This window comes from Danio aesculapii, chromosome 5 (genome assembly GCF_903798145.1).
Source record: "Danio aesculapii chromosome 5, fDanAes4.1, whole genome shotgun sequence".
NCBI classification, from domain to species: domain Eukaryota; kingdom Metazoa; phylum Chordata; class Actinopteri; order Cypriniformes; family Danionidae; genus Danio; species Danio aesculapii.
Genome location: NC_079439.1, coordinates 33,621,682 through 33,641,299, shown reverse-complemented (window position 1 = coordinate 33,641,299; position 19,618 = coordinate 33,621,682). Strand labels below are relative to the sequence as shown.

The window sequence follows — 19,618 nt, the reverse complement described above, 5'->3', positions numbered from 1 at the left end:
GCCTAGAGCACTCAATTAGTTTGATCAAGTGTGTTAAATTAGGGTTGGAACTAAACTGCAAAGCTGCAGCCCTCCAGGAACTGAGTTTGACACCCCTGCCTTAGGGCTTGGTTCCCTTTTTTTATTAATAATTTTGGCCTTTAGCTCTTATTTTGCACACATTTGTTATAGGTTTCCAGTGTTTCTCGAATTACATGAAGGCTCAAAACTACAACCTTCCTGTCTTTTGGTTTATTAATTTGAAATTAAAGTGCACACAATTATTAACAGCAAGAGAACTGCTAGAAAAAAAGTGACTATTGACACCGAGTATTAAAGCTCTGTAATCTTTTTCCCTGTTTTCAGAGTGACCTATCAGAAACATGCACTAAATCTGTGCCAAGTCAGCTGTCTTCTCCACACATTAAATTCAGCCATGCCACAAAACAACACAGCTCTGAGGGATTCTTTGTGCAGGGTCAAAGAGGAATGTTGTCCAGGCGAAGTGGAGATCCATCAACATAGATCCTGTCCTGTATGCTAAAGCTATGTGCTGAGAACACCACTTTTTAATGTTTCAGACACTTCCTCTCGGCTCACTCAGGAAGGTGCTGGGGGACATGAACTGCACTTATCTCTTCTTTTCCTGTTTTTGGCCACTATTCTTATGTGCGGTTTGTGCAGTATTCTTCAGATTTGCCAAGCTTAAAACCAAAAATGAGATTCATTTAAGATATTTTTGTGCATCAAGGAGAATATTGTTGAAGAGACCTTTTTTCTTTGTCGGTTCTGTGATTTATGCACCTTTAAAAAAAAAGTTTAGAAAAATCTAATTTATTTATTTATTATTAAGTAAAGATTGTTCTATGAAATGGTATAGTGTAAATGTGTCAATAATTTAGTTTTAGTAATATGTCTTGCTAAACTCTTAATTTGAATACAATTTAAACAGTTTTTCTCTGTCAGACAATGTCAACAAAACTTTTTTTATTTGGCTTCTAGACTGTGTGTGTCTAAATTTTAGATAAATGACCCTCATGACCGCACTGTAAAAAGAAAAAACTGTTATTTTACATTCTTTTTCCGGCAGATAAGTTGCTAGAAAAAAAAAAAACGTAAAAATAACGGCCGTTAAATTACAGACATTTCCGTAAAATAACTGATGGTAAATTACAGAAATTTACCGGAAATGTAAATTTAAGGACATTTCTGTTACTTAAAGTCCGTTATTTTACGGTAAATGTCTGAAATATAACGGCTGTTTTAACTGATTTTTTACTGTGTGGTTTCTGGTTCAGGGTCACATATAGCCACAAGGCTTGATGCTCACATTTTTCAAAATAGTCAGTCATTCAGGTGAGAGCATTGTGTTCTAGCAGGTGGGCTTTTTAAAAATTATAATTAATATTATTATTTTATATAAGGTATCCAAATTCTCTTGATTTTTCAATGGATGTTTCTAATGTAAGTGATGTCCTATAAAGTAATTGAGGGATTATGAAAAAACTGTAAACTGTCAGACATTACATGAACACCCTTTCATGGGTTTTTAAATACGTGTTCTACAATGATAAGCTGTAAGATTTTTACTCTATTATTTTGATTGTCTGATCAGCCCTAAGAAATGACTGATGTCAACTGATAATATTTAATATGCAGTATTCTTCAGACTGGCCAAGCTTCAAACCAAAAATGAGATATAGTTAAGATATTTTTGCATGTCAAAGAGAAGATTGGTCAAGAAAAGTATTGAAAACTCAAAAATACACCATCTAGACCTTTTTTGCTTTGTCAGTTGTGTAATTTATACATCTTTAAAAAAAAAGTAATAAACAAACAATGTACTTTTAGCACTTTATTCATTGTAGATTGACCAAACTTGGGAAAATGTGTTCTAAAGCATCATCACTTTACATTTACGTTATTGTTTAGATGATTAAAATGTGTTCTGTTTCAGTTAAAAATAAATAAACAAATAAATAAATGAAAGAATTGTATATTTTGTACCTTGATGAACAGAAGACACACGCTAATTTAGAGTAGGAATAGTTTATACACTTTAAAAAAAATTCTGGTTGCCTTACATTTTTAAGCTGAATCAAATTAACCCTATGAGTCCATTGAACTTATATTATGTTAACCTGACTAAAAACCACTCGCGTAACTTATACAATTAAGTTAGAACATGATTAACTTAGTTTAATAAGTTACAATGATCTATAAACATATGCTGTCATGACTAATTGATCATATAATTTTTTACAGAGTACGCTGTAAAACCCCAAAAATTAAGGTAACTCAAACGATTTGAGGAAACTGATTGCAACAAATCATTTAAGTTCAAACACTAATCCTAATGAGTACTGTGAACTTAATCCATTTGAGTAAACGAAGCAACTTGAGCACAGTAAAACCCAATAAATGAAGAGAACTCAAACCAACTATACTGTAAAGCCTAATAAGTTAAGACGACTCAAAATGTTTGAGGAAACCGATTGCTACAAACCATTTGAGTTCAAAAACTAATCTGAGAACTGTAAACTTACTCCATTTAAGTTGAAGTAATGAGGTTTATAAATTAACACATCCTTCAACACCGAGTTCAAAACTCTTTTCAAAGGAGTAGTATAAAAATTTCAGTAAATTTCATTTCATTAGATAATGTTGACTGTTGTGTTTTACAGTAAAGCAAAAAATCTTTTAGGACATATTTAAAACAAGAATCTTTTGACATTAAAACATTTTTTAAATACCATTTAACAATATTTGACATATTTTTAAATCTTTTTATTTGTGTTTAACATAAGAAGGAAACTCTTGCATGGCATTTCTTTATCATTTTCTGTCATTTTTCTTCCTCTTCACTCACCCTGACTCTTAAATGTCAGCAGAGGAACGAAGCATATAGAAGAATTTGTGGCTTTCAGAATTACTCAATACTAAATGAAAAAAAAAACATTTTGAAATATAAGCTCTATAAACTCTCATTTTAACAAACCTTTCAAGAGACAGGGCCTGATTAATTCGGAACAAATAGGCTTGTGTTCTTCAGCCTCTCAAGGTTGCGGTTGTGGGAAATGTACGGGCAGAAATGGGCTTATAAAGGCGGAGTGAAGGTGCGCGATACCTGCGGGAGGCGCTCGAGTCTCTCTTAGTGAGTTTGGCACAATTTGAGGAGGCCGAGGAGCGCCTGTGTCTGCTCAAAAGAGTGCTTTGGGTGACTCACTCACTCTCTCATACAAACTATCCACGCTCATCTGCACCATCCTGAGTTTGTTATCATTGTTTCAGGCGCGGATTTCAAGAATGCACGATTGCGGTAAGCGCAGCTTCTGTTGTTTTCTCTGGCTTTCTGATATTTGTCTTAACATAATCCTATCAGTTTGGCGCTTGTTGTTGTACGAATGTATTAATCACCTAAGATAAAAGAAAAGTTACGGAGCTTGGTTACATTTAAATAGACTTGGCGTGGTTACAGGTGTTGAGCTGAGCTTGAACTTGGCCACGTGCCATAAAAGACCACGAGCCTCTTTCTATATATTTTTCAAACACTAAATACAAACATGTGCAAACAATTGTGTGTACTTAACGTATATAGGCTATTGTGTAAAACCACAGAACAAGTTTAGTATTGTACCACAATTTCCAGTAGGTAGTGGAGAAAAATCGTGTCTTTTAGTAAATCAATTATAACCTTGACCAAGTTCATAAGTGTTATGTTTTGCTAAAGGTTGTTTATGTATTTATCATTTTATTCTGTACTATTAGTAATGCATTGGGCATTTTGTGCATGGCTAATATGTAACTTTGCTGGTTGTAATAGTGCTGATGTGCGTCAGTTTATGAACACCCTCAACTGTTGCTGAATCCTCTGTTTTAATGAAACTTTTGTGACTTTTGGGTTCATTTAAGTTACTGAGCAACCAGGACCATTAGAACAAGTCCTCATCTGAGTATAAACAAGTTATTATGTGAGGCATTTCACCGAATGTTGTGCTCAAACAAACCCAATCATAAAATTTAACCACTTTAATGTTTTACCATATTTTATCGATCGTTTTAATAGAAGTTCTAATGGCCCCTGTGGGTTTCTTCTAGACCCTTTTTTTATTTATTTATTTTTTTTATAGAAGACATTTATGTGCCACCCACACCACAGAATACATTAAACTGCAAAGGTTTTAATAGTTAACTGTTGATTTGTTTGTTTCTAATGTTATTAGTATTTTTTTTTCTTTCTTCTTTGCTCTAGCAGTAGTATCCCCTTTTAAATAGATGGTCCCAGTCTCACACATTTGTGCATCCTAAGTGTTTTCTTGTGACATTTCTTGTGAAATTGGTCCTTGTGTGCATTTGCTAATCTGGGTTGGTTTACGTATGACCCTGGAGTCTTGTTACATGGGTATAATTTGAGAATAGGCAAAAATGTATTGTGTATTAAAATTATAGATTTTCTTTCTTTTTGTGCTACAAAATCAGATAAAAGGTAAATTTTTTTTTTTTTTTTTATAAATGTTTCTAGTGTAAATGTATCATTGTATTTTTTTTTTATTTTAGTAATATGCTTTGCTAAATTCTTAATTTGAATCCAATCAAAGTTATTTTTCTCTGCTTATTATTATTATTATTATTATTATTATTATTAATATTATTATTAACAGAACTTTTCTTTTTTTTTATTATTATTATTTAGCTTTTAGACTGCTTTCTGGCTCAGGGTCACATGTAGCCATAAGACATGATGCGCACATTTATGAATATAAATTAAATTAATATATCTTAAACTCCTCCTGAAGCAAGTGGGCAATTAAAATGTATCCAAGTTCTCTTGATTTATCAATTGATGTTTTTTAATGTATGTAATGTCCTAAAGTAATTGAGGGATTATGCAAAATCTATGAATTGGTAGACATTACATGGACACCTGTGTTTCAATGATAAGCTGTAAGATTTTTACTCATCTTGTTTAGCTGATCAGCTGCAGGAAATGGCTGATATTAAACTGTTTAACTGGTTGTTGCTTGTGATGTGTGCATTATAATTGGAATACTGCTCCAAAACCCTTGTTTAAAAGTAACTTTTACTTCATGTTTAAAAGGAACTTGCACTTCACAGCAAAAAGATTTAATGATCATGTAAAAATGTTATCACCATTATATTATGTCCTCGTGTGAGGTGGGGATGCAGATTACAGCTTGGATTTTTTTTTTTTCACTCATTCTCTTGCTACTCTTGCTTTATGGTTGTCTTATGTTTGACACTGCACACCTGGCTGTAATGAGTTATCTAACAGCAATTCTGCCACTGTTTTCCGCTCTTGATGATAACTCTGCTGATAAACTCTTCATATCTCTGCTTTGGACTGTCTTTGTCAGCTGTTGAGGGTCATAAAAACATCACTTTTTTACCATTTGAGAATTCAAAGGTTTACCTAAATTTGAATTATTCTAGAAGTAATTTCTTTTTGTGACAGTCATTAACTTGATTAGCCCATTTTACTGCTTCTATTTAATGTATACTAATATGTAATTCCACTTGGAAAAAGTAGGGTGCCATGGTCCTTTTTTTTTTTTTTTTTTTTTCTTCTTTCTTCCTCCCTCTTGTGAAAGAAAATGATGAGCATGCTGCTCATGGTCTTATGACCAGATAGAACTTTGGGTTAATTATAAAACGTTAATGCATGATGGCAATTGGCATCCATTTGGATGTATCTGCCATTGGAATGGGCCCTCATATTTATTTTTCAGCGCTGTTTTCTCATATTTTCACTGCATTTGGCATTTGCTGCTTTAGTTATGTAATTGCATAAGCTTGTCTACATATGGGTTATTACAAATTTATCGTGGATCAGGAACAGATTATCTGAGTTCATCAGATTTTTTTTCCCCTTCATATAAACTGGGAAAAGTAGTTCTGCCCTAGGAGAAGCACTGATAGATGTTTGGTTAATCTTGAGAATCATGGGATTTGCGACGTGTTTTTAGGGCAGATGAGCTGCTGGAAAAGGATTAACAAGTTTTAATTGCTCAACCTTTGATCAGTCCACCTTTGCTCTTGCTCTCTCATTCCTCTCTCTGCTGAGAAATACACAAGCGCTGTTTTCTGCTCAAGGTATGCCTTTCAAACTATTTAATTATTATATATATTTTTTTTGGTCAAATGATTCTTTGGTTAAATAAGGCAATTTAATTTGATTTAACTAAAGTCTGTGCAGAAGTTACTTGTTTGTTGGTGTATCTTTCTTGAGTGGTGTAACTGATTTTGGTTGGGATGCAACCTTTTTCTGAGGAAATGGTGGTGATGATGATGATGATGATTATGATGATTCTGTGCTCATTATTTCTTAGTGTTACAGGGCATCTGTTTTGATTTGATTTTAAAATGCACTTTTATTGATTCCATGATTGAAATGAGCTTTTACTATTGGAGATAGGTATACTTATTAAATGAGGGACTACTTCTTGCAGCCTTGTGATGATTTTACCCTTTAATGTCATTTTGATTCCTGTATTATATTTCAGGAATGGGAGAACTTATTTGGCACTTTTTGTTTTGCCTACTAAGCAGGAAGCGTTTTCCTGCTGACATGGTTTCCTCTACTTCCTCTTATTTTTTTCACTAGCAAAATCTATATCTCTACTATGGCTCTACTATACTGTAATTTTTTATTATTATTAAATGTGCTTATGAGACTTTCTAAATTTGAACATGTAAATGGGGGAAAAAAGGTGGTTGCTAGTGGTAGTTAATATCGCAATGAATGAATCCATAAATATTGTGAATGAAAGAGATATTGGTCTCATTTTTGGCTAACTTTCTGTCATTTATCTCCATCCTCCATCCAGGCCCAGCGCTGAGAATGTGTGCTTGCTGAATATCCCACCTGTCCCCCCTCCCTTATTTTCTTTTTTTTCCTTCACTTTTATTTGCTTTAATTTTCCTGCAACAACGCACTCACCATGTCACAGTCACCTGAAGCTGAGCCTGTTACTGTGGTACCAGCAGAACCAGCATCAACCACTGAACCAACATCTGTCACAACCACTGCACCCGTGACCAGAACTTCATTCTGGAAGGAAAGGAGAAAAAGTACAGTCTGGCTTCCTCTTTTTATCAGTGCAGAGTTATAGCTAGATATATATGATTGAATTTTTATTATATTATTAAATTATGAGTTTGTCGTCCTTAACAGTCCCAGAGAAGACAGATGAGTTCCTCCTTGCCAGATTTCAGGGTGATGGAGTGAGATTTAAAGCCAAACTTATTGGTGTGGATGATGTTCAAGATGCAAGAGGGGATAAAATGTGTCAGGATTCCATGATGAAACTAAAGGTACTGATACAAGATGGCTGCCTTATGGTTTGTTTATTTTTATTTTTTTTATTTCATGTGGACATGAAACCACCCACCCTCTTTCAGTCTACCTCAGATTTTTTTTAGAAAATGCTTCATGATGGGCGTGGATTGCTGCGAGCAGAGGGAGGAGTGGGCGTGGCCAGCAAAGCAGGGGAAAAAGAAGGGCTTTTGTCAGTGGGCTCACCAGCTCAAAATATAAATAAATCTAATGCAAAATGTGAGGCATGATTTTTAGTTTACAAAGTTAAAATGCAAAGAAATAAACAGTAGTTTTAATGTAGTGATCTATGATAGGCTATTTATAATTTAATAACCACAATTTGTTACGTCATTATAAAGATTATCATTCAGTTTAATTCACCTTTTATTTGTATAGCGCTTTTACAATGTAGATTGTGTCAAAGCAGCTTCACATAGAAGATCATAGTAAATTGAAAGGGTGTAGTTCAGTTTTCAGTGTTTAAGTTCAGTTCAGTTTAGCTCTGTTCAGTGTGGTCAATCACTACTGACAGTCCAACACTGAAGAGCAAATCCATCGATTCGCAGCTCTACAGATCCCGAACCATGCGAGCCAGTGGCAACAGCAGCGAGGGGGAAAAAATTTCACCAATTGGCGAAAAATGAAGAATTAAAAAAACCTAGAGGGAAACAAGGCTCAGTTGGGCACGACCATTTCTGCTATGGCCAAACGTCTTGTGCAGACCTGCAGTCTAGGCGCCGGAGGTTGGAGAATGCTGGACCTCAGCGACGACTTGTCTGTCCCTGGAGCATCACAGGAATCAGTCTCATGCTCTTCACTCCTCCATGACCACCTCAGCGGCTGCTCAGGATACGGCCTGGTCCAACCTTGGGGTTGTCTCGTCGCTGGTCTGGATCTAATCAGTGGCGCTGCATAGTCTGTGAGGGCCTCGGGATGAGTATCCACAGGTGGAAATGGAGAATAATTAGCGTAGCTGTTGTTCATAGTGTTTATGAACAAGATGCAAAAACCTGCGTGGGGCACATTCATGTATCACACCGCTAAGTGGTGCCCTGAGTGTATGATTTACTAAAAAGATAGGTCTTTAGTTTTGAACTGCAAGAGCCTCGGACATTATCAGGAAGGCTATTCCAGAGTTTAGGAGCCATAAATGAGAATGCTCGACCTGATCTTAAAGAGCGGGTTTGATTGTAGCGAGACAAGGTTGGTTCGATAAATAGGAGCTAGATTATTTAAAGCTTTATAGGTAAGAAGCAATATTTTAAATTCAATACGAAACTTAAAAGGCAGCCAGTGTAAGGAGGATAGAATTGGGGTGATGTGATCATATTTTCTAGACCTGGTAAGAACTCTGGCAGCTGCATTTTGTACTAGCTGAAGATTATTAATAAAGGATGCTGGGCAGCCAGCAAACAGAGCATTACAGTAATCCAGCCTAGAAGTCTTTAAAGCATGGACTAGCTTTTCTGCATCTGAGATGGATAGCATACTTCGTAACTTGGCAATATTTCTCAGATGAAAGAAGGCAGTTTTTGTGACATTAGATGTATGATTTTTTTTTAAAGGTTAAATTGCGATCTAATATGACACTCAGATCTTTTATAGTAGAGCTAACGCTAACTTTATCCCTCTAACTGTAGATTGAGTTGTGAGATCTGCTGTGTACAGGATTTAGGCCCAATAAGTTATTCTGTTTTGTCTGAGTTTAAGAGAAACCAACCTTCCAATCTTTAACATCTTTAATACACTCTGTTAGCTTAGACAGTTCAGACATCTTATCAGGTTTAGTTGAAATATATAATTGAGTATCATCTGCATAGCAGTGAAAGCTGATCCCATGTCTTCTAATAATGTCTCCCAGGGGTAGCATGTATATTGTAAACAGCAAAGAGCCTAAAACTGATCCTTGAGGCACCCTGTACTTAACTGGGCTGACTTGTGAAGGCTGTCCATTAATATTCACAAACTGGTAACGGTCAGTTAAGTATGACCTAAAGTCTACAGGTGTCCAGGGACAGGCTCTACATTGGTTTAAGCAATTTATGAGGATATTGTGGTCGATGGTGTCAAATGCGGCACTAAGATCAAGTAAAACGAATAGCGAGATGCACCCTTGGTGAGCAGCTAAGAGTAAATCGTTGGTTATTTTCACTATTGCGGTTTCTGTACTGTGAGTCCTGAAACCTGACTGGAACACTTCAAAAATTGTTTGTCTGCAGAAAGGAGCATAATTGAGCAAAAACTATTTTTCTAGTATTTTAGACATAAATGGAAGATTAGAAATAGGCCTATAATTAGCTAAGTTGCTGGGGTCCAGTTGTGGTTTCTTAATAGGTTTAATAACAGCTAACTTGTAAGGATTTGGAACATGGCCTAAAGATAAAGAAGAGTTGATAATGTTAAGAAGAGGTTCTCCTATAACAGGTAGCAATTCTTTCAGTAATTTTTGTTGGAATTGCGTCCAACATACACTTAGTTGGTTTAGAACTATTTATAATTTTATCTAGCTCTTCCTGTTCTCTGATTTTGAAGCACTGTAGGTTATTTTGATTCAGTGGAATGTTTACTGGATCTGAAGTATAAGGTTGTGCAGAAAGTTTAACATCCTATTTTCTAATAATAGAAGATTTAATCACGGTATGTAAACATTATAAATGAGGAGGACTTCTCTCCTCCTCAATCCCTGGTTCTTAATGCAGACACAGTGCAAAGCAGTACAGCAGGTCTCTTTCCCTATCTTTTCCAACTATTAGCCCTGACCGTAATCTGGAGGATTTTAAACGTAGGCGAACAGCAGCACAGATGGGTTATATGTCTGAACAGTAACAAACTCGACTGATAAAAGACAAAGTCCGCCATTCTCCTAAAGCACTCCCGACAAAAATGCTTACTGCACACAAACAGGTTGGCCGTGTCAGCCCTGACAGCATTGCAGAGAGAGCCATGCAACAAACTCCGTGAACGCATACAAGCCTTCATGAACCGCTGAATACTTAGTCAAATGTGGCTGCTGTCTCACAGCTGGGCTGGTCTGTCCATATTAATCTGTCATCAGAATATTGAGGGAAAATGGGTGTCTGTTGAGAAATTTGACAATAATTAAACTTTATTTATGCTAGTTACTTCCTTATCTGGTTTAAGCTTATGATGGATAAACGAAGACTAATACAAATCCCAGTTTTAATGGATGACAATTTAATATAATCTTATTTAGACAAGAAGCAAGCAAGTCTTTAAATGAATTGATTTATTGAATCATTGACTCATTCACCAATTAATTTACACAATGAAACGCACATGGCTGCTCTTAGTTTATTATTTTCATTGCAGAAGTTAAAAAAAAATACTTATTTTTTAAAAAATATTTAGTTTGATGTCTTGATTTAAAAACAAACAAAACCAAGTCATTGTGCAGATTTTTTATGTATAATTGTAGCTGCATTCTAACATGTATTACACTTTTTTTTTATGTGAAAATTACTTTTATATAAAAAATTCTGATGAAAGCGGACCATCTTTTTTTTTTCTTCTTCACATGACTTTGCTGCTGTTATTTTATCATAACTACAGTAATTATTGTTCGTTAATTGTACAGTGATTTTGTTGTTTTGTGTGCAGGGCATGGCAATAGCTGCTCGTTCTCAAGGCAAGCACAAGCAAAGAATATGGATAAACATCTCTTTAACAGGAATCAAAATTGTTGATGAGAAAACTGGGGTGAGTGGTTCCAGAGACTCTTCAGTAAAGCTGTGGTCACATTGGGCTTTTCCTCCCATAGACTTCCATTCATACGTACGCGAATGCGTCAGACCAGAAACACAAGGTCATGCGTCAAGTTTCGCATGTCGCTGCGGTGCAAAGTTCAAGCTTGGTGAACTCTGACCTGCGAAATCGCATCACTTTACTGCGTGAGACCAATTGAGGATTAAAACACAACCTCTGGACAGAAATTTAATATATTACGCAAACGTTGACTTTTTTTTAAATGTCTAATCATCTTGTTTAATCCCTCCCCTTTTCGCAGCACCGTACGCCAGAATTTCGCGCACACACAGCCCAGTGTGACCATAGCTTTAATCAAAAAAGTCAGTATTGACTTTATAGAACACTCCGTGTCTAATCATGCTTTGGATCTCTTTCAGGTGATTGAGCATGAACATGTGGTGAATAAGATCTCCTTCATTGCTCGTGATGTCACTGATAACCGGGCATTTGGATATGTCTGTGGAGCAGAGGGCCAGCATCAATTTTTTGCTATTAAAACAGCTCAGCAGGTTAGTTTATCAAACGGAAAATATAACTAAAAATGCAGATTTGACAAGTGGATGTGATGGTTTATGCAAAACATGGAAGAACACTTGTTTATCTTTGCACAATTTGTCTCTTACAGGCTGAGCCTCTAGTCATTGATTTGAAGGATTTGTTTCAGTTGATCTTTAATATGAAGAAGAAAGAGCAGGAGGCTGGACAAAAGGTGATGTGTATATAAAATATAGACAATGTCTTAAATTGTTGCTGTTTAAAAGGAATATTGTTCTGAAATGTTGTTTTATTAACATTAACTGTTTTGCAGGGTGAGGGAAATGGCACTGAGGTAGGTGTGAACACTGCACAGTATTTCAGCTTTTATTTGAATGCAGTCTTTCATGTGTTGTCTTGATGTTCTGACATTAGAATGGTGGCGATGCTTTACTCGCTCTGGATGGAAAAGAAAATGCTGTAAAAGTAAGTGTTTGCAACTTCATAGAAAATTACATCATTGACTCTAAATAGGACTTTTTAATCCTCAGAAATTGACCTACATGACTCCGTTTGTGTGTTCTTAGAGTGTAGAGCAGATGAACCTGTTTGGTGATATGTCCACTCCACCTGACATTCATTCTCCTACGGTAATGACACTAGTGTACAAGTTTGCAATGTTTATTAAATATGTATCATGAACAAATTCCCAGATTTTAGAAATGAGTGAATTAGGATTGACATTCATAATTTGATTTCGTCATGGGTTTTTTATTTTTTTTTTATACATATTCTACAGATATTTTATTTATTACACTAAAGGCTTTGTCAGTGTGTTCTATTGATTTTTAACAAAAGCTGTCCAACAGTCATCGATTCTCATTCAAGGGTCTCAAGCATTTACAGTGGCTGTTTTTAACAGAGGAGTTAAGCTCAGTGGCAGGTTTTATTTTTAGGAAGGTACTATTGGCCAGCAGATGGCACCCAAACACAAAAAATGGGAAAAAGTTCACTTCAATTGCATTCTGACAGTGTATGGCTTAAAGACTACATCTTGTTTTGGTGTTTGCATCCAATTACGTTTATCAAAGTTGTGTTTTTTTTTTTTTTTTTATTTATTATTTTTTTTTTTTTTTTTTTTTTTTTTCTCTTCCCTATTAAAAAAAACTAGTTTTAGTAGAAGCGATCACATTTCTAGTAACTTATTAGTCTAGTGGTTTAAAGGAGAGTCATTGCAATCATCCTGAAATCATGGTAAACTTTTTACATTTTTGTTAGTCGTTACATTTTGCAAGGGGAAAAAATGAAGATATTCTAATAAGAGGTAAAAATGAATAAAACTGTTGTATGCTTTTAATGTTTGAGAATTTTCATCTCATTTTTCTGATGCTGAATGATTTTACAATCAGAAATTGTTCATTTTAGCTAACTTTTTTTTTCAGTGATTCACAGAATCTACCCATTTCTTTCTCTCTCTTAAACCAGCCTGACAGTGTTCTGCTGCTTGAATTATCTGATTTGTTTGGGAATCAAGTAAATCACGAAAATCCTTTCATCACAAACCCATCTCCCCTCTGCAATAAACCATCTGACAAATCCCCTTCATCCACATCAGATCTTTTCCCAACTTTGAGTTCAGATCCCTTCAGCGACGATCCCTTTTCTCCCTTGAATGATCAATCAGATTCTGTGTTTTCCTCTAATAACGAGTCAGATTTTTCTAGTTTTCTCCTGAACGGGCCAGACTCAAGTGAAGACCCCTCTCCAAAAAGTCAACAGTTTAATAAACTGTTTGATTCCCAGTTATCAAACGAGAGTCCAAATAAGCAAGTACACCAGCTACCGATAAGTGATCTGAATGGTGAAACAAATTCCATCTTTAGTCAGAATCCTTTTTTGAGCATCTCATTGAACAACCCACCCATCACAAATGGGTTATACAGCTCAGATCCCCCTGTCCTCCAAGCTCCTCTGTGTAATGGATCAAATAAGTCATTGTTTCAAACCAACCCCTCAACTTCTGTTCAAAATGGAGGCTTGATGGCCCTCTGCCCTCCACCTCAAAACCTCAAGCCTAGATGTGCACGGAGGAGTGAGAAGGTGAACGTTTGATAAGAGAAACTACTTAGTGAGGTCACATTCTGCACGACTGCACGTCCAAAGGCTGAGAGAGACTAAAAGGACTGAAGTTCACAAAATGGCACTAGCTTTATTTTTTAAGTAAAAGTATTCCATGTTCCTCCTGCGTATAGGCAGTGAGGCTTGACAAAGCATGTGTCGATTAGGCAGGGGTCAGTGTAAGTTTCTGAAGGTATGATAACCAGCTTGCATATTATTTTATTTATATATATATATATATATATATATATATATATATATATATATATATATATATATATATATATATATATATATATATATATATATATATATATATATATATATATATATATATATATATATATATATATATATTAGGTACACTGACCCCTGCCTAATCGGGAGTATTGGGAAATATTTATAATATTTTGGAGCAGTAAACATGTCAGGCTATACAATTCAAATGAATCATTGACTTCTGCAAATCTTCATTAGTTTCAAAAACACATTTCATTTTAACAAAAAAAAAAAAAACACAAACTTGAATATACCTTAATTTTAGCACTTTTTAAAACCTCTAATTTTTTCAAACTGCAGCAAACCTTGAAACTGGTTATCTCATGCCTAGTGTCGATTTTAATGATTGTTCCTAAAGTCCTTGTAGTCTGTCTCTTAGAACTCTGGAATTATGGGTTTTGGGAAAGGTGTGCTTTTATTTATTTATTTATTTATTTTTTTTTTGGAGACACGTGGTGAAATATGGATTTAAACTGCCAAAACCTGTTGAGGGACATGACTTTGTTAGCCTTGGATAGAGTTGATTTTTGCAACTTTGCATGAGCAACATGCCAAGTTTTATGCTCTTAAACTAAGCTGGATTCACTGATTCTAAGGATCTTTTACTTTTAATTTAGGTTGTGCGCAGCAATGTCTTGGCAAATATTAGTATTGAGATTAGCTGTATTTTCATTTAAAGAGCTATATTAAGAAAAGCATTTATAATATATTTTTAAATTATTTTATTTTATGTTCCTTCACTTGTAATATGTGTAGTGCAAGTACTAGATATAGATATATAGTTGTGGGCTCTTAAGTATAGTTTTGTTTTAAAATCTGTTATATTATGTTTTTTTTTTTTTTTTTCATTTTAACTGACAATGTAATTTTATCCTAAAGTATTAAATGATCAATGTGTATCTGCAGTCACCGGGTAATGACCTGTTTGGATCTGGACTGTTTGCTCCACCTGCCCAAAATGAGTCTCAGGCATCAAATCAGAACTCCTCCATTCCAGCAGACCTGTTCAACTCCACACCATCCTCCACTATCAATGCTTTTGGTATAATGCGTTTTCTTATCATTATACTCTAGCATGTGAGAAATTACTAGTTTTAAAATGTTTTAATTATTTTCAGAAGCAGAATGGAATCCTGTAATTGTTGTTGGTGTGTGAGGTTTTCCTTTTTATTTGATTTATTTTTTTTTTCCTATTACATTCCCCACATAGTAGAGGCCAAAAGTGGTGATTGCGGCGGGCAAAATATTGGCTTTCAAAAGGAGATCAGATCAAAACAATCAAAATATAAGAAATCAAATTTCGAGGAGCAAAACATGAAATTTGTTTTTCAATGACAATTAGTTGCCAATTTTGTCCAAATATGAGTTTTACAATGCAAAATTGCATAGAAAAATCAAACTCTCAGGAAATAAAGCATGCAGTTCTTTTGTTCTCCATTTATCTATCTAATTAGCAGCCATTCTCAATTGCATTCCTTGTTTATGACGCCTCTTTGCATAACCACAATTAAAGTGTGGAGCACATTAAGGTTTTACACTTTAAGCTCATTTATGCAATAAATCTATATCCATACAACAATATTTTAAATAAAGTCGAAGATGTAAAATTTCCTCCTGATTTCTGCCACTACTGTACTTTCACTTTATGTTTGAATTTTTTATTTTTTCTCAAACATTAACTTTTGCATATTTAATATTTTCATAATTTGTAGGGTCCATGTCTCTTGGCCATGCTCCAGGGACAGCTCAAGTCTCTTGGGGTCAGACAGCCACAATGTTCCCTCCTCAGGCCGGTGTTCCTCAAGTAACAATTCCAGGACCCCCAAGACCTTTTCCTCAGCCATCTGCCTTTGGAGGCCTGTCTGCACCTGCATGGGGGCAGCAAGGAGCTTCGCCTTTCGGTCCACCAGCTGGCACACAAGCCTGGGGTCAACCGGGAACCGCAGCACCTGTTGGGACGTGGCCTGCTCCTGGTCCTGTGACTAGTCCCTTCCAACCAAACCAGTTTGCTCCCATGATGCCTCCCAATGCCATGATGGGAATGCAGCAGGGTGCAGTAGCTCCTCCTCGCCCTCCACCCCGTCCTCCAGTGAAAGAAGAGCCCCCAGTGGTCAAAAGTGCCTTTACAGCTTTGGACCCCCTTGGGGAGAAGGAGAGTAAATCTGGAAAAGACATGTTCAAAAATTTCCAGATGGTTAAACCCCAGAAACCAGAACCAGGGCCTGATCCAAGCACCAATGGCTCATTTGATCAGTACTTTTCCAATAAGGTTGGCTTGGCTCAGGAGGCAGCAGATCATGATGATTTTGAAATAAACCAAATCTCCGCTAACTCCAATGGTATATGTTTAATAATCATCAGCTGATTAAAATGTGGTGATCGTTTGGATGCCATTTGATAATTGCAGTTGCTCTTATGTTTAGGGACCTCCAAACCTGCTTCTCAGCTGATCCCTACTATGGATGCAATACCTCAGGCAGCAGGTTTGATCCCAGCTCCAGCCACAGGGCTTTTGGATTTGGCCTTTTCCCCTAATCCAGTCCCTCCACCCACAAACCCAGCTCCTGCAGCAGGCACAGATCTTTTTGATGACACTTTTGGAGTGAACCCATTTGGGGCACCACTCATGAACACCGTATGTACATTTTGAGTTCTGAAGGTTTATAGAGTTGCTGTGTATAAGATTCTGACGGTATGATAACCTTTGATAATAAATATCTTGGTTTCATGGTACTCTGATTACTGCTCTGAAATATATTATTTTTAAATATCTGTGTAAAAAAACAACTGCTCGTGTGTGTGTGTGTGTGTGTGTGTGTTTGTTTTCCTTTTGAACACAAAATATTTTGTTTTGAGAAACCATTTAAAGTATTTTGGAGCAGTAAACATTTCAGGCTAAATAATTAAAATGAATTATTGACTTCTGCTGTCTTCAATAGTTTTAAAAACACAGATTTCTTTACAAACTTTGGCGGTTTTAAAACCTTGACTTTTACCTTAAACGGATATCGTTCCATGCCTAGTACTGTGTTTGTGATTTACAACTTTAATCCTTTTTTTGTGTGTTCATTTCATTGTGCTTTATATTATAGAGCACTCAGGCCACTCAGAATGCTGCTCTTGCAGATGCTTTTGGAGACCCGTTTGGGGGAAATCCCTTTGCCTGAAATATCAGCACTGTTGGTGAGAAACTAAAAACGCATTCATACTTATTTAATTTGGCTTTGACAGTTTTAGATTTCTAAAAATTTGTAATGAGAGATTTAATCCAAAATTATAACATTAAAAAAAATCTATTTTTTAATCTGCCCTGCAGCATGTTAAGAATAATTCAGTCTATTTTTAAATGTTAGGAACAAGTGAAAATTATTTATTTTTCACCCTCTCTGGCACATCATCAAAAACATTGCATACAGGTGGCTTTTGGGGGCTTTGTATCCTTTACATCCTCTGAAAGATCAATATGGGAGTTTGATTCTCTCTCAACATATTTATCTCCTTGATGCCATACAATGATGCATTTTATAATGACTTTACCATTTTTTTTTTCACTTGGATAGATTGGAATATATATATTAAGACACGGAGTTGCTTCTCAGTTCTGAAGCTTGCAGTATTTATTTGTGTATTAAAGAACATGCAAATGAAATGTCAATTCAGCTATATGTTAGGGTTAGTTTTCTTAGCCCCTGTGCACTGTTCAAATTTACTACCCTTTTAGTTATGCTGGGAATAAAAACATCCACTGATTTAAACTGCTGTAATGCATCAAATATTTTTTTGCATACATCTGTTATTAAACAACAGTCCTGATCAACTGTTAAATTGTTTAGAAAATTACAGGATTTTAGCTCTTTAATTGCCAATGATGTCACTAATTTGTTAAAAAAAAAACCACAAAATGACGTATTTTCAATATAAAAAGAAATTGTGGAACAAATTGTTTTTTACCTTTTTGTCACAGTCTTGGGACATGTGAACGATTAGTAACAGCATTGCCTTTGATGTATTGTGTTTTGTTTTTCTCTCTAATTTACTGTTGGTGGCTGTTTTTACCCCATTGACCTCCATTATAACCACATTTGATGGTGCATAAATACACAGCCTTTGTTTTTGTTTACTCCATGTAGTTCTGGGAGCTGAGATGCATTTAGATTTTCTAAGACACATCAAGGTAAGTGCACAAAGGTCACTGTCACACACTCGGACACACATACACACACTTTAATTTGCTGTTATACACCATATAAAATCCAGAAACGAAAAAGCTTTTTTTTTTTTTTTTTTTTTTTTTTTTTTGCACAGGCCTATCTAAAGGGTTAACTGGGCCAACTGATGATCAACAGTAAAAATGACAATTCACCTATTCCCAACAGGGAAAACTACCAACAATCAATAATGCATGATTATATGGTGTCATGGTTTTGCAATAAAAAAATGTGGTTATTATGGTAGTTAATGGGGCAAAAACAGCCACCAACAGTAAATTAGCAAGGAACAAATTTATCAAAAACAAGGCATCAAAAGCAATGTTTCACTTGTCTAAGACTTTGATTAACGGTAATAAAAAAAATCCAGTCCAACTCTTTATTTTATTTTGTTTTTTATTTATATTGAAAATGCCATTTTGTTATTTTCACTAGATCAGTGACATAATTTGGCAATTAAAGAGTTAATCCTGTCAATTTTAAAAACATTTAGTAGTTTTGACCAGGACTGAGGTTGATTTATGCAAAAAAAAATATTGAGATTTATCTGATGCATTTTTACAGCAGTTTAATTTGGTGAATGTTTTCATTCATAACCTGACAAAAGGGTAATAAATTTGGCCAGAGTGAATTTTTTATTTATTTTTTTTTCTTTAAAAAAAAATAAATAAATAAAAAAGATTTTTCTCAATTTGATTTTTCATCAAAAATCTTTCTGCTGGCTGAAACTGACTCAAAACACCCCAGATTGGATGAAAACATCCCAACAATTAATATATATATATATATATATATGAAATCTAAACTAATTAGTTGTTCATGTATTTCATTTCAGAACACCTGCTGACCCAGAGCTGCTGAGCGAGAGGGCCACACAAGCACTGTAGAGCTGCTTTTAGCGTTCTACTTGGAAAAGCACTGTTTTGAAAACTTTTATTCTGTGCTCTGCTGTTCTCATCCCCACTGTATATCTCCTGTACTCTCTCTTTCTGTGCCTTTCTAACTGATCAACCCCAAGTCACATGTGAAATGAGCTGCACAGTGAAGTAGCTGACAAAGGGTTGTAATTGAAGGAAAGAATAAAAAAAAAAAAAAGTCATGCTTATGTACATGAGATTTCCTCTATGCAAGTATTCCTGTGCATTCATAATTAAGTAAAAATGCTTAATCCTAATTAAAAAGACAAATCTGGCGTTGTGTTTGGGTTTCTTTTTTCTTTGTCTTTTGCTCTCAATTTATCATTGGGTACAAAAATTAGTGTTGCGTATCTAGTTGTAAATGTTGTTTACAGGACTGAGGGATTCTCTAGAGGTGAGATAGAAACTGTGAGTCCATACTGTTGTGCAACAAAGTTCATCACCATGGAGAAGAAAAGTACTGAGATGTGACCAGAATACAGAGGCCTCTGCTATTGCCAGTGCACCTATTGTCATGCGCCAAGAATTTGCCATTAACCCTC

The 19,618-nt window shown here is 35.3% G+C and overlaps 1 protein-coding gene across 3 annotated transcripts; it reads left to right on the top strand.

Annotated features, from left to right (window-relative positions):
* Positions 1-3,151: 3,151 nt before the first annotated feature.
* Positions 3,152-19,351, top strand: dab2 (DAB adaptor protein 2). Of its 3 annotated transcripts, none has more exons than XR_008837835.1 (15): positions 3,152-3,298; positions 6,825-7,068; positions 7,172-7,311; positions 10,934-11,032; positions 11,458-11,589; positions 11,706-11,789; positions 11,889-11,909; positions 11,990-12,040; positions 12,142-12,204; positions 14,858-14,993; positions 15,664-16,290; positions 16,375-16,586; positions 17,044-17,134; positions 18,082-18,125; positions 18,995-19,351. XR_008837835.1 is itself a non-coding variant. In XM_056457997.1 (14 exons), the coding sequence occupies exons 2-13, from the start codon at positions 6,939-6,941 to the stop codon at positions 17,116-17,118; spliced, it is 1,770 nt and encodes a 589-aa protein (XP_056313972.1). In that variant the 5' UTR covers positions 5,991-6,090; positions 6,825-6,938; the 3' UTR covers positions 17,119-17,134; positions 18,995-19,351. The 3 variants fall into 3 exon arrangements, 1 of the variants encoding a protein (XP_056313972.1); XR_008837834.1 differs by lacking the exon at positions 3,152-3,298 and adding an exon at positions 5,991-6,090; XM_056457997.1 differs by lacking the exons at positions 3,152-3,298; positions 18,082-18,125 and adding an exon at positions 5,991-6,090.
* Positions 19,352-19,618: the final 267 nt, after the last annotated feature.

Bases quoted from the DNA above. Each gene is read 5' to 3' on its own strand.
- dab2 (XM_056457997.1), top strand. From the start codon at position 6,939: ATGTCACAGTCACCTGAAGCTGAGCCTGTTACTGTGGTACCAGCAGAA. The intron at 7,312-10,933 runs GTACTGATACAA...TTTTGTGTGCAG, and splicing joins ATTCCATGATGAAACTAAAG to GGCATGGCAATAGCTGCTCG. The intron at 12,205-14,857 runs GTAATGACACTA...GTGTATCTGCAG, and splicing joins CTGACATTCATTCTCCTACG to TCACCGGGTAATGACCTGTT.